The sequence below is a fragment of the Apteryx mantelli genome, chromosome 4 (assembly GCF_036417845.1).
Source record: "Apteryx mantelli isolate bAptMan1 chromosome 4, bAptMan1.hap1, whole genome shotgun sequence".
Lineage (NCBI taxonomy): Eukaryota > Metazoa > Chordata > Aves > Apterygiformes > Apterygidae > Apteryx > Apteryx mantelli.
The window spans coordinates 18,291,646-18,304,915 of NC_089981.1; the positions used below are offsets into that span (position 1 = coordinate 18,291,646).

At 46.9% G+C, this 13,270-nt stretch overlaps 1 protein-coding gene across 1 annotated transcript in view; it reads right to left on the minus strand.

The window, feature by feature from the left end:
• Nucleotides 1-274: 274 nt before the first annotated feature.
• The window catches only part of BAHD1 (bromo adjacent homology domain containing 1), a 38,333-nt gene continuing 25,337 nt past the window's right edge, over nucleotides 275-13,270 (minus strand). The window contains exons 3-7 of the mRNA XM_067295815.1: nucleotides 11,961-12,322; nucleotides 10,022-10,181; nucleotides 9,073-9,149; nucleotides 6,572-6,663; nucleotides 275-3,467 (exon numbers count right to left, since the gene is read on the minus strand). Of these exons, the coding sequence (XP_067151916.1) occupies nucleotides 3,278-3,467; nucleotides 6,572-6,663; nucleotides 9,073-9,149; nucleotides 10,022-10,181; nucleotides 11,961-12,322 (881 nt within the window). The 3' untranslated portion in view covers nucleotides 275-3,277. The remainder of the gene's footprint in view (nucleotides 3,468-6,571; nucleotides 6,664-9,072; nucleotides 9,150-10,021; nucleotides 10,182-11,960; nucleotides 12,323-13,270) is intronic.

Below are 13,270 nucleotides of genomic sequence, written 5' to 3' on the forward strand. Positions count from 1 at the left end.
GTTCCCCCCCAGGCCTGGGTTTGGATTTCATGCCCGTTTCACGAGAGGAAGAGGAAAACCAGTGCAAGGCTGACCTGTTTTCTAAATCAATACAGTTTTTCAAATTTATTATTTTTTTTTTTTAAGAATTACTTCTAATATATCTTTCTCACAGAAGGGGAGGGGGGTATAGGGAATGTTCTCATTCCATCTGTAAACACTGAAATACAGATCTGGGAAACCAGGGAAGAGACACAAAAAAAGTGCATTTTACAAAATTATCAACTAAAATATATTTTACATGTATTACGTTTCAATTTAAATTCTACCGACTGCATTTTCAGTTTCAAAAAATATTTCCATATCTAATAGATTAAAAAAGCATGAAATATTTTCATTGTGGATAAGACATTTCGATTCATTTACATGCTGGCTGCCCAACAGCATAAGCAGCCATGTGAATCTTGAACAACGTTTGTGGCCTGAAGCAGATTCTCACGCCAGAGAAGTCTGGATTTGGCCTCTCCAGACATGAGCCAAAGCCCGTTCCAGACCCGGGGCAAGTAAAGTTTCTCTTCTACCTGGAGAGGAGTCAGGACCAAGTTGGAAGCTGGTGGGGAGAGGGGTCAGGAGAAGGAATTTCAGCAAGTTACTATGGTTTCCAAGGCTGGGTTTCAAACCCTTCCCCGACTATGCAGCAATGCTTGGGGTTGGACTGGCAGGTGGTCTTGAAATATGGTGTGTCTGGTGGCACCTCTGCTAAAGGAAGGTAGATGCAGGCAGCTCACTTGCTTCAGGCCAGATGCCAAAGGAGGCCCTGACGAGTCAAGCATGTGCACTGAGGGGTTCCCCTGACCTTTCACGGTGAACCATGTCCCCCCTGGTTGAGCTGGGCCACAAGCACCCCTTGCGATGGGCTGCAAGGGCAGGAGTGGCTCCGCTTCTCCAGCATCCTCCCTCACTTCTAAGGGGAAGAGCTGTTAAAGATATCCTTGCCCATCAGCATCAGTGACCACTTTCTCCAGCACCTCCTCCTCCCACCCTCCGGCACTTCTGTCCGGCTAAGCGAGAGTCCCAAAAGCAATCCTGGCTCCGTCCTGATACCGCGCTGTCGTAGCTGCAGCCTGACCACATCGCTCCAAGAGACCACCAGTATCCAAGCTAATTGTTACGGAGAAATCTGAGCAATTACTTCGACACTAACAGTATCTTGAGGTATAAATGAGATTAGATGCTTCACCCATGGATTCTTGCTCATGTACCTAGGATCACACCTGCTACAGCTGGGCGTTTTCCCCTGGGCCACACAGGCAAGAACAACAGGCTTTTCCACCATCCTCTGCAACACTGAGCAGGAATTGTCCACCGGAGCAGGGAGACATGCGCCCTGCTGTCCTAATGTGGTGGGCATCAGATCTTTTCATCTCCTCTCAAGTTTTCTTCTAGACACGTTCCCCTCTTTGGTATGTAGAGCAAAACGCTGGAGAGCTCCTGTGTTAAGTGGAAATTGCGTAACTTGTGTTGGTTAACGGGTTTGATATTGTGGGGTTTTCTCCAGGCCAGGCAGGCATCGGAGCAAGCCGACAAGCCCTCCGTTCCCAACGCGCTAGTCTCCGTGGTGAGTATAGGTAGTGCCACTTCCACTGATAGGACAATGTTAAAGCAGTATGAACACTTCTATCATTTAACGTTAGTTCAGAAGCCCCCCCCAAAACTGAAAATGCAGATCCCTAGTTTAAACAAGTGACTCCAGCCAGCAGTCAGCAGATACGAGGACTGATACAGTGCTGATTCGCGTTCTTTGAATTAGTGCAATCTACAACCGGAGCCCCAGCTTTGTGCGACTGATCCAGTGGACTCTGTTAGGCTGTCCTTTGGTTTGCTTTAGAATTAACTTGAACAGTTTGCGTTAAGATAAACTACAGTCTATCTAGGATCTATAGACATAAGGCAAGAGGCACAAATCTGTAGGAATCAGGTAGCATTTATCAATGCAAACCTCTCCCTGGTCAGTTCCTTTCAGGAGTCACAAAGCCACTTTGGTGAGCTTGCTCGGATGCCAGGACAAGTTTGGGGTGGGAGGCTGCAAGACAGTGCTGAGACAGCACCGCTGACAGCTTCAGCGGTACACCCAGGGCCAGGACAGTCACCTTGGGGTGGTTTAAAATTTAAAAAAGTCTCCAGAAGAACAGCGTTTGCCATTTCTCCCCCTGCCTCTAGCTTCCTCAAACACTGAAGACACCTGGGGTCAACAGGGGCTGTAAACGAGAAGTGAATGGGGAAGAGAGAACAAAACCCACTTCCATCACTATGCCCTCTAACAACCACTGGAGGAAGAACGACACTCGGAAGGGAAGACAAAGCATGGTTTTCCCTCAGGGAGCCCACGCTGGGCGTCCTCAGCTTTACAACGAGGCACGCCTGCTGGGGCAAGAGATCCTCTGGGGCAAGGTTAGGGCATCTGCAGCAGCCACACAGCTCTCCATAACGCTGCGCTGGGAGGTAAAGCCTACGATCGTGTTGACTCTCTGCCTGCCTTTGAGACGGAGATTTCCAGGGCTGGCTGCGAAGCCCCCATCCAGGGCGGTAAATCACAGAACAGAACAGTTCTTAAGAAGGTGAGGGGAAGAGAAACATGAGGAGAAAAAGGGGCCACCTCTTCCCCCCAGTGGAGCAAAACCTAGTCAAGTATGACAGGAGGCCACTCCACATCCAGGTAGCTTCAAAGGGAACTGGTGTATTTTGAAGGAGCTCACTCACCAAGAATCCTCTGTCTTTTCTGCTGGGCAAAGAGGACTATCCTGTGCTCTGCACCAAGGAACTGATCTCAGTCCTCACACTTCACATCAGGACACAAAAACCACAGAACTGTCACAGCTTGACTCATACCATGCACCAAAGCATCCCTCCTGCACCTTTTGACCTTTCCCACCATCGATGGCTCTGGATTCAGGTTACTGGCTTTTATTCCCTGCAAACCCCTCCCAATATATGCATCTCTAGATACATATATAGATATAGATTTACACATATGCAAGTACCTATATCTATATACATATATTTATTTTATACGTATATTTTCATTTATGCTTTTAATGAAGTGCTGTGCTTTGAACTGCTGCCTTCCTCCACAGAGATCTGCTCCTGCACACGCTTTTCAGTCTGAGGAAAGAGCGCTGGGCCCACCCGCTGGCAAGCGGCACAAGTTGTTGAGAGCGCACAGATGTCCCAGACCGTCACCCTGCCATCGGCTCTCCGGTGCTGCTCATCCTCACTGTGGTGCAACTGCAGACCTGTGCTACTGCGGGTTCTTCAAGATGCGCCCATGTCTAAAATCGTAGACGTGACGACAGAGGAAAACCAGCTCAGGGTCAGTGTCCTCGGGCACCTTGCGGTGCAGAGGTGTGGAGTACTCCTCTGAGGGAGGAACCATAATGGTTTTCCTGCCTGGGATCCCTTCGACGCGACGCTTTGCCAAGGCACAAAATCTGCAATGCAATTACATGAGAAAAATTGGCATCAACTCATTTAATCTCTTACCGTACAGCTTTCACTATTCATGTGTGTATGTCTCGCTGGAAGCCATCACAACGGCTACCCAAGGATACGAAGGGTAGGGGAAGGGCATGGAAGAGAATTAACCTTTGCTCAAGAGGAAAATGTGAAGTAGCTATTGCTTTTTATCCCACTCTGACCTATAGGCAGTAGCACAAAAGTTTATATTTCTGTGCTGGTAGATACCATACGTTGTACAGTATGAAGGATTACTGCAATTAATCCATCTTGTTTTTACTACCTTGGCCTTGTTTTGGTTAATTAGCCCCAGCAAAGGCTTATACATCAGGCCATCATTCAAACAGACGCGCCGGCGACTGGGTATGGCAGGGTCACACGCTCCATTTCCAGTCAACAGTATCACAGCAGTTAGATGAATGCTTGCACGAGTGAGATGCTCTGCGCTGACATTTTCCATTTACAAGTCAAGTAGCTGTTACAGGAGAATATGCACAACCTTCTACAACACTTCAGAGCAATCCACACTTCCCTGAGTAACTGATAAAGCCATTCACTCAGAGAAAGCATCTGTTCAGCTGAGTTGCATTCCAGCTTTTTGCCTTGTAGGCATCCACAACGGCAGGTATCCCAAACATTTCAACAACAGCCGGAAGAGCACAAAACTGAGGCCAGGGCAACCAAAGAGGGGAGAAACTAAGGCGCTCTGAGCTCCAAGCGGGTAGTTACACTGGAATGATAGCAAGAACAGCTTGCTAAAGCCTCCGGAGAAGTTTCTGCCTTTCTTATTTCCTACAGCTCTGGCTAGACAGCAACAACAACTGCTGTCCAGGTACCTGCTCACCAGGTAGTCACTGCAACTTGGGGTGCACAGGTGTTACACTTGCAGCCAAAGGCTTCTAGGGCAGCCTTGGTTCACAGCAGCTGTGTTCCTTCAGCAAACCAAACCCAAAACCACAATCTTCTTCCCAGCCTGGACCAAAGCAATGCAGCTGAAGGGTCAAACCCAGGAATTTTCCCACCAAGACAGCATCAGGATATGGGCCTCCTAGTGTGGAATATTTTTTAGAGTTAAAACCACTTTTTTATGCACAGGATTTATGCATTAGTCATTAACAAGCACAATCTTCTCCAGGAGGCTCTTTCCACCCTCACCTGAATCCGTGCCAGACAGCACCACCACTGAGGATGCAAGGCTCTTGCTGGGTAAGGCAAGATCCTCCCTTCACCCAGTTTAAACTCAAAACCACTTATCTACATCAACCGGGCAAGCACCGGGAGGAAGCTAAATCCAAACGTGCAACAGCATGTAGGGTGTGCTTGCCAATCCAACGGCCAGTCTTCCTATCCTAACATGTAACTGATTAAGCAGGCTGTTTGAATGAGACCTTATAGCTCATCCTAGCTTCAGGTCTGAGGTGTCTCTGAAGGCAGCACGCCTACAGGGGTGATCCTGTAGAATTCGGGCCAAAGTCAGCTTTCAGACAAGCTCCTAAAACAACCGCTAACAAAAGCTGCCGTCATTTTTGTGAACATTCAGACCAGTCCAGCTCCACACCAAACAATGGATACCTACAGATCCCTTACAGATGTATCTTTCCAACACCAACTGTCCTGTCCGCACCCCAGGCTAGAAAAGCCAGTCGCACTGTGGCAAGTCAAGTAGCTTGGCCCTTGGTCAGGGATAAACCTGTTGGGTGCTGAGCAGTTGAGCAGTTCACATGCACCAGATAAGAGCAGCAACAGGATATCAACAGCTTCATGCTGTCAACTGCACTAGCACTTACAGGATTAATAAACCAGAGCAAGGAAAAAATCCCTGTTCTAGTTGGCTAGCTGCTTCCAGCCAGGCATATAAAGCCATGTTAACAGCCCTTTTGCAGGTGTCTGTGGGTACAGCTGAGGTTTGGTGGCCATCTAATTTTGCAGCCTACATTGGCAAATCCTTTTGAAAAGCTGACCAAAGACAAAAGCCATCTTTGAAAGTCGTCAGTAGAGATAGCTTGACTGGCCCACAACTCCTAAGCCATTTAGAGCTGCTACCAAGCTTCTGAACACCTTTATCTCCTTGTCAGACTTCCATGCAAAGAATTCAGGCTGCCTTCAGGGAACATCTTCCCCAAGGGAGACCTTACCCACAACAGCCTGACAACAGCTCTTCCAGAGGTCTGGGTTGTTAGAAAGGAAATGAGCTGTCTGAATCCAAAACTTAGGTTGTTTTTAGAGTTTTCAAAAAGGGAGCAAAGTTCAGCTTAAAAAATAGTTTAGAAAATAGTTTGTTTTTAGAAATCTAAACAGTGGAGCCCTGGGCTAGGAGCAGGAGGACAAAGGAAAGAGCAGTGGGGCTTAATAAAACTTCCTGAAATAAGATTACAAAGTCAACAACAAGCATCCAGCAAAGCCAAAGATATTTAAGGGGTCATTTTACATTTTAGCAAGTGTCCATTCAACCCCAGTTTTCATTCTGCCACAGACACCTATCCATCCAAGGATGACACTTGTGAATATGGATGGCCTGACATTTTTTCTTGCCAAGATTTAATTCAGCCACAAGAGTTTAATTGTAGATGCTTTAACTACTGCTCTGAGTAATGCTGCTGCCAAAACATCCAAACCTGCAAGCACATATACCAACATCTAGTAGCAACACTGACAGCAGCGCATCAGCAGGCATTTTAGCTAGCTACAGCACATGCATTCCATAAGGGATGGATGTACAGGATGACTTCCAGCCTTGCTCAATTTTTATGTTACTGCTGAGTTAGCTCTGGCATTACAGGTCCTCCAGTGGTGTCCACATGCTGTGGTACCAAGGGCATGCACATACAAACTTTTATAAACCCCTTAAAGCACCTATAAAACACAGAGCAAGGAGATATTTAATAGAGCCTGAGTGCAAGAAGCACTCCTGGATTACAGTACCAAACTTGGAGTAAGTGTAATCCACCCAGTTGCAAATAGACCCAAAGCCTGAAGGTCATGTAGGGTTCTGCTGGATGATGGCTGGTAATGGAAAGAGTGACAAAAGCCGGAGACAGACAGGTCTGGGGAACAGCAGCAAGTTAAGAGCACCACCTACCTGCAGTACTCTGCAAAGGTCAGCACGTAGCACTTCTCCTCTATGCAGGCAACACTGTTTTCATCCTGATGCCGGGATGCAAAGATCTCATTCTGCAAGAGAGGCAGAGGGAGGTCACCCAGATGGTCAGGAGCCTCTCGGCAGGCAGGGCCAGCTCTGCCCCTTCTCTCATCATCTCAGAGGGGAGGCTATCAAAGCACGTTCACAGCAGATGCTCTTTAGAGCCAGTTTCACATAACTCAAACACCTTCCAGGTACAGCTCAAAACTTATGGACAGCATGCAGCATGATTTTGCTCAGCAACACAGAGGCAAAGCATTAGAAGCTCTCCCATCATTTAACACCCCCCACAACACCCTCTGCAAGGCCAGGTGTCACAAGTAGTGCTAGCGTTTCAAAAGCACTTCAACAGCAAGGCCACCGCCAGCTACATCACTCTGCCTCCTCTTTCCTTCTGGGGGCGACAGACAGCTTGGGGCCACTGCCGAGAAGCACCTGAGATGACTTTTTTGAATGCCATGCTAGATACTTGGGAATAACAAGGGAGACGAGGGGGGAAGGGTGAGTTCATCAAGACAGGTCCTGAAGAGGCCCAGGAAACCAAGCAAGAGAAAAACCCCAACAAGAGGTGCTTTTGCTCTAGCATATCCTAAAATCCGACTTTGCAAATAGACAGACTCCATGCACAACAAGCCGTCAGACTGCATCCAGAAAACCCAGTGAGCAATACTCCTGCAGGCAGGAGGTGGGAGCTCTCTCCGCCCACACATTCCTCCAAGCTCCTAGGGACATTCTTCATTCATTTTCCCTTCCCTGTGCTGCTAACCCTTCCAATTCATTTGTACAGCTAAGCAATAGAAATGGAGTTTGAATAGCGCTTTGCTATCTTTACTGCTAGCCTCTGATGCACTATCTGAGTCTGTCTAACCCATTTCTGTCTCAAAGATACAGGAACCCCTTCTCTTCCAAACCTTTCCTCAGCCCAATTCATTTAAAAAAAGGTTATTTCAGCAATGAAAGTGGCAAAAGCCTTTTCTCCCAGGGTAATTTAGGCAACTTGGCTCTGCTGCAGGCAGGAGTGGTTAGATACGGAGCAACCCAGATGGAGCCAATTTAAAGAATTTCAAGCCTGGCTACAGTAGCAAAGAAGATCTCTGCAAATAAAGATGCTCTGCACAAGTCTGAAAGCATTACCTGCAGGCTTTGCTCCTACTTACAGCCCCAAGCAAGAAGGCGAGAAGACTCAGAAAGCAGGGTCACAATTTGGGGACAGGCTTCATCACAGAAACTGAAAACACCACGCCTTGATTCTGTGCGTTAGAAGTTTTGGTCTACTCCTTAAATCAAGATTATCTGAGTCATCTTTGGCAAGCCCATCCCAGCTACTCAGTGTTTCATTTGAAGTCTTGTGTAATTAAGCAGGTGTGCAAAAACCTGGCTTAACTTCTCCTAGCCAGAGCTCTGGCTCTCTCTGCACTAAAATGCACTGGATACAGTCATGCATCATTTATGGACCCAGAAAACTATATAAGGTACTGCATTTTGTTTTAGAAACTAATCTGTGACCTGCAAGTCAGGCAGGCACAATTCATGAGCTGCTTCCCAGTCCTATTCTTCCCCCACACGCACTTTTTTTTTTTAAACTAACGAAAGACACCAAGGACTTTTGGTGGATGGAAAACAGCAGTAAATTCTCTGCTCCTTGTTTAAAAACAGCTTGTTCTGTCACCCAACGCAAGCCCAAGCAAAGCAGAGCAAGGCGTGAAGGCATAATGATTCACACAATTTTTCCTTTTAAAAAGTGAACTCTATTATATTGGCACAACATCCTCAGTCAGCTTTTAATTCCCATCACAAATCTATATGTAGGGAGAAAGATGCATCCACATTTCTGTACCAAACACATTTCTGCAGTTTAAGTAGCAGATTCAGGGATTTTTATGATAAAAAAGGCAGTACGAGACATATCTGCTCCAACATCCTCCATGATACAGATTGCAGAATTTCAGCCAGGAGTTTTTGCATCAAGCTCAGCATTTCCAGATGAACTGGGATACCTTTTTTTGGAAAGGCATCTGATCTGGCTTCAATATAAACACATTCTCCCTTGCTCCTAAGGCAGAAGTCGAAACAACTTTTCACTTGATGCTCAGGCTTTTCTCAAAGGGCAAAAGGTAAAACATTAAGACTTAACACAAAGGTGGTCACAGGAAAGGTGGAGCAAATTCTGTCATAGCCCAGAGTTTCCACACAGGACAACAGATTTGGGGAAAGCCCGTATACAGGATGCCACCGTCCAACATATCTGGCAACAGCTGCACAGTAGCCAAGAGACAGCTCCACTTTACTCCAACCAGATTTTCTGGCCCCCTGAGCTTGAGAGGCCCTGCAGGAACGTAGGGGGATAGTCATACTAATCCCCTCTTCTCGCAAGAAAATAAACGTATCAGAAATCAGGCCAAGAGCTCCCTCACCTCAAGGTTAGCACTTGGATGGCTCACCTGGTGCATACTGGGATTGCGGCCTCCCTGAGTGTGCTCCGGTCTGTAATACCACAGGAGGCTCATCATCAGCTCCCCTGCAAGAAGATTTGTTGAAACATGTCAAGACTTTGGTTTTCCCTTAGTGTTTTCCCACTAGCATTCAGCTTCCTCCTTCTGCTTCAGCCCTTTCATTTCCATAGCTCTCACGTAAAGGCAGCTGTGTCATGATAATATTTGATGCTGAACTAGGTTTTCTCACATTACTATTCCATTATACCTTCACCCCCTACTACATATGCTACGTCCTCCCAAAGAGGTCAGTTCTGAACAAAAATCAAACACTGCCATATGGAAAAGTATCCATTCCAGCTCGCAGTTGGAAAAGACGCTCATCCAAAGATTAGTACTTGCAGCATTAACTTGCAGACCAACACCAGAGTTGCTGCCACTGGGTGACATGACCAAGGTTGGCCTCACCACACAACAGTCACTTGTTTGGGTGCGAGATGCTAGTCAGACATGGCACCTTAATACCAAACCACGCTACTCCAGCCACCACCTCTAGTCAAATCCCATCAAGAACTTCTGCAGAAAAGCCAGTGCAGCACACCACCTCCCAGCCCAGATGTAGAGCACTTGAGTAAACAGTGGCTCCCGAGATATCTGCTGCAGTGAAATAATAAAAGAGATCACTGCTAAGACATACAGTTGGCAGACATTATGTGCTTTCACGACCAGGAAGGTTTTGATTACCAGTTCCAGGCTAGAGATTAAAGAGCATTTCAGTTCTTGGAACAACCTGAATGTAAAGCCACTGAGCTAATCTCTTCCCCTTCATCACCCAGTCTGGCAGCAGTGAAGTACCCCAACAAGCTTGCAGCTCTGCCGAGATCCATCATTTCCTTTATTTCCAGCTTGCCCTTGCCTGTCAAGCACAGAGGCAAAACATACTCTTTTGGAACAGTACCTGTTTTGGGGTCTTCCCACAACGCCGATATCTTCGCAACATATGGCATAGATTTCTTCCGGGGTCCTGATTTCAAGAGGACTGTATCTCGTACCCGGATAATTTCCCCATCTCTCTCCACAGCCTGATAGCTCTTGCGAACAGCCGGCTCGGGCTCATTCTATAGCATTGGCACAATAAAATAAAGTAAAAAAAAAAAAAATTAAGAAAAAACACCACAAGTGAACAGGCAAAGAGTTAGTTTATTATTTGTTAGCCCAGTCCAAGACTCCTTTTCTCCTGCTGTGGATTAAAAGTTTGACTAAGCTACGAAAACTAAGTGCTTTCACTCCCAGAGAGCTCAGAAAAGTCATACGGCCTAAGACTACTCATGGCAACTCTGTTCCCAGTGGGTCAGTTTATAAAAGCAAAGGTCAGGCCAAACTGTTTACCTATGAATGCCCTACCTATTAAAAATAAATAAATAAATAAAAGTAAAGGAAGTTCACCTGGGAATAGCAGCCAAATGCCTGCAGGTCATACACAGCCATAATTTTCAAAAAAAGCAAGAGAAGACAACTGCTTTACCCATGTAGTGCTGGCAGGAAGGATCAGCTCACCAGCTTGAGAGCAGGTCTCTCAAAAGCACATACTTCTGAAATTAATACCCTTACTTCAAATAAAACCAAAAGCAATCATTCCTTCTATTTTGCAGGCAGAAAGTCTGCCTTCAGGGAAAAAAAAAAAATTCACAGTTTTATCAGCCTGTTTGTAGGCATGCATCTCCTCCATATTCTAAGGCACTGAAAACTATGCATATTTTGAAGCTATAGGCTTCTTTGATAAAAAAAGAAAAAAAGGATGAAATATTCACATGGACAGGACAGGTAGTGCCAGTGGGGCTTTGGAGCAAAGCCTTCTGTAACAAGGCCACTAACATTTGCTTTGCACCTGCTAACATTACAAAACAATCACCTTTTGGACTGCAAGTTTGGGGGATTTTCTTGATTTTTGGTCTTAAAACTGATTTCAGAGCACCTGAGCAGCATGAGCTTAGCCTCCTGCCAGATTGCCCCTTGCACACAGCCCTAAGGGCAGAAGGTCTAAACCCTTTCCTGAGCCATGATCCCTATAGCTCAAGGTTACACCAGCCTGCCAGGCGGCCATGGGCTCGGGCCTGCTGCCCTCTACCAAGTTGCGGGCAGCGCGGAAGAGTCCCCTTGGGCCATGGCTCCCCTCACTGCTGACATTTACTGAACGTGTCTCAATACTTTGTTCTCTCCCACCTTTCCGGGCAGCAGAGATGGGTGCTAGAGGACATCCGGTTGGGAGCCACTGCACTGTCTCAGTCATTTGTGCTCTCCTTGGGAGATCACTGCTGGGCTACAGACACCATCAGCAAGAATAACAAGCTTTCAAGAGCTACCTTTAGAAAACTGCTCTTCAAGCAAGGCTAAGATTTCACTCATTTTCTCAAACAGGCTTGCCCTAACCCAGAGGGAAGCAGCTGGAGCATGAACTCTCCCTAGGATGGACTCATACATGCAGCAGCAGGTGCCACCCTTATAAATGCCAAAGCCAGAAACATTCATCATCGGGGCATTTCACCTGATCTTAGGACAGGAGTAGCAGGTTTTCCTTCCTTTCAAACTGCTCATCATGCTGTGCAAGGTAATACTAGGGCATGAGAGAACAAACAAGGCCAGCAGCTCAGTCTCCAAGCCCAGCCAAAAGGCACTACTTACTGCTCCGATTAGCAATTTGTCCAAAAGGTTCTAGATGGCATTTACTGACCATTTCTACCTTGAAGAGAGACTAAATGATGCAGGTCTTGCTACTATTCAGCACAGGGAAGTCTTCCTAACCTGAAACCCTCCCAAACCTCCATGATCTTAGTCCCCTGAGGATGCTCATATGGGTAAGACCATACGCAGAAAAACAATATTTCACAGACACCTACCACAACGTAGACAGCCTTCTCGCAGGCTGTGCCGACGGGTATCCAGCCATTGGTAGCTCTCCGCCTGCTAATGCGTTGCTGCTTTGGATGCGAATGGCCTCCTGCCGCTTTACTGTCAGAGGCATGGAGACAGCCCGTAGTATTTCGGAGGCCGGATTTGGAGCCGCTGGGGGGCTTCGAGCTCTGCGGACATTCTCGGGCCATGGTCTGGGGGTCAGAGTTGGGGGTCTGCAGGTGAGGAACTGGTTCTGCAGCTGGTGGCACGCTGGGTACAGGACATCCTGAGAGCGGGTGGGCAGGTGACGCGGGGTGCCCTGCCACAGGGATTGTGAGGTTCAGCTGGTCCAGAGACTTGCAGCCTTCTAGCAGAAGGGAAGAAAAGAGGCATGTATCTCACTTGAAACACAAAAAGACGAAGCAATCTAGATCGTCCTCTGCTTTCCCCTGGAACTCTCTTTATTGCATTACAGCAGTAAACAACCTTCACATTATCATTTGACGCTGATTTTGCACTGTCATTGGATTCTAAAAGCAGAAGATATTTCTAAGCCCATGATGCTCCAATATGTTGCCGCTGATGACACTGCACTACAACAAACCCATCTGAAATCCCCCAAAGTAATGCCAGCCAGTAATAAACATATGGCTGGCCAGTGTCCAAAGTGGTTCCAGCCTGTCAATATGTATAAAAGCAAGGAAAGGCGTATGAAAATGATGGGAAGGATCAAACCATACTAGCAAAAGAAGCCAGCTTCTTTTAAAAAGCCAACATCTAGTAATCGGGGAAAACTGTGAAGATTCTCTGAATAACTCTGGAGATGTGAAACAACATAGGATGAAGTTTGTAAGATGTTGCGTGCTGCTACCTTCAGCAATACTCCGTCTCCAAAGCAGACAAATTAACCACAACAAGTTAGTAAGTCATCTGCCTCCCCAGGCACCCCAGAAGACCTCATATCCATCCAGCAGTCACAAAGCAAGCACTCAAGCCCGGACAACACATCCGAGGAAAGAATGAGTCAGATCTGAGCAACCTCATGTCAGCGGGAAGCACGTTCCCAGATTAAGGAGCAGACCGACGTCACATGACCCTCTTCCCTAACTCTGAACGTGTGCCTTTTGGAGGGCAGCTTCCAGAGAGATGCCTGCAGACAGCAGCATGAAATATCAACCCTTCATTTGTACCAAGCAGACGCTGACATTTGCATACGAACAGCTCGAACGCACCAAATAAGACAGATACAACAGAAGGCATTTGACACGTCAAGCAGGAACCCTTTGCTTTGACGGTCTCCCCTACTCAGAGGGAA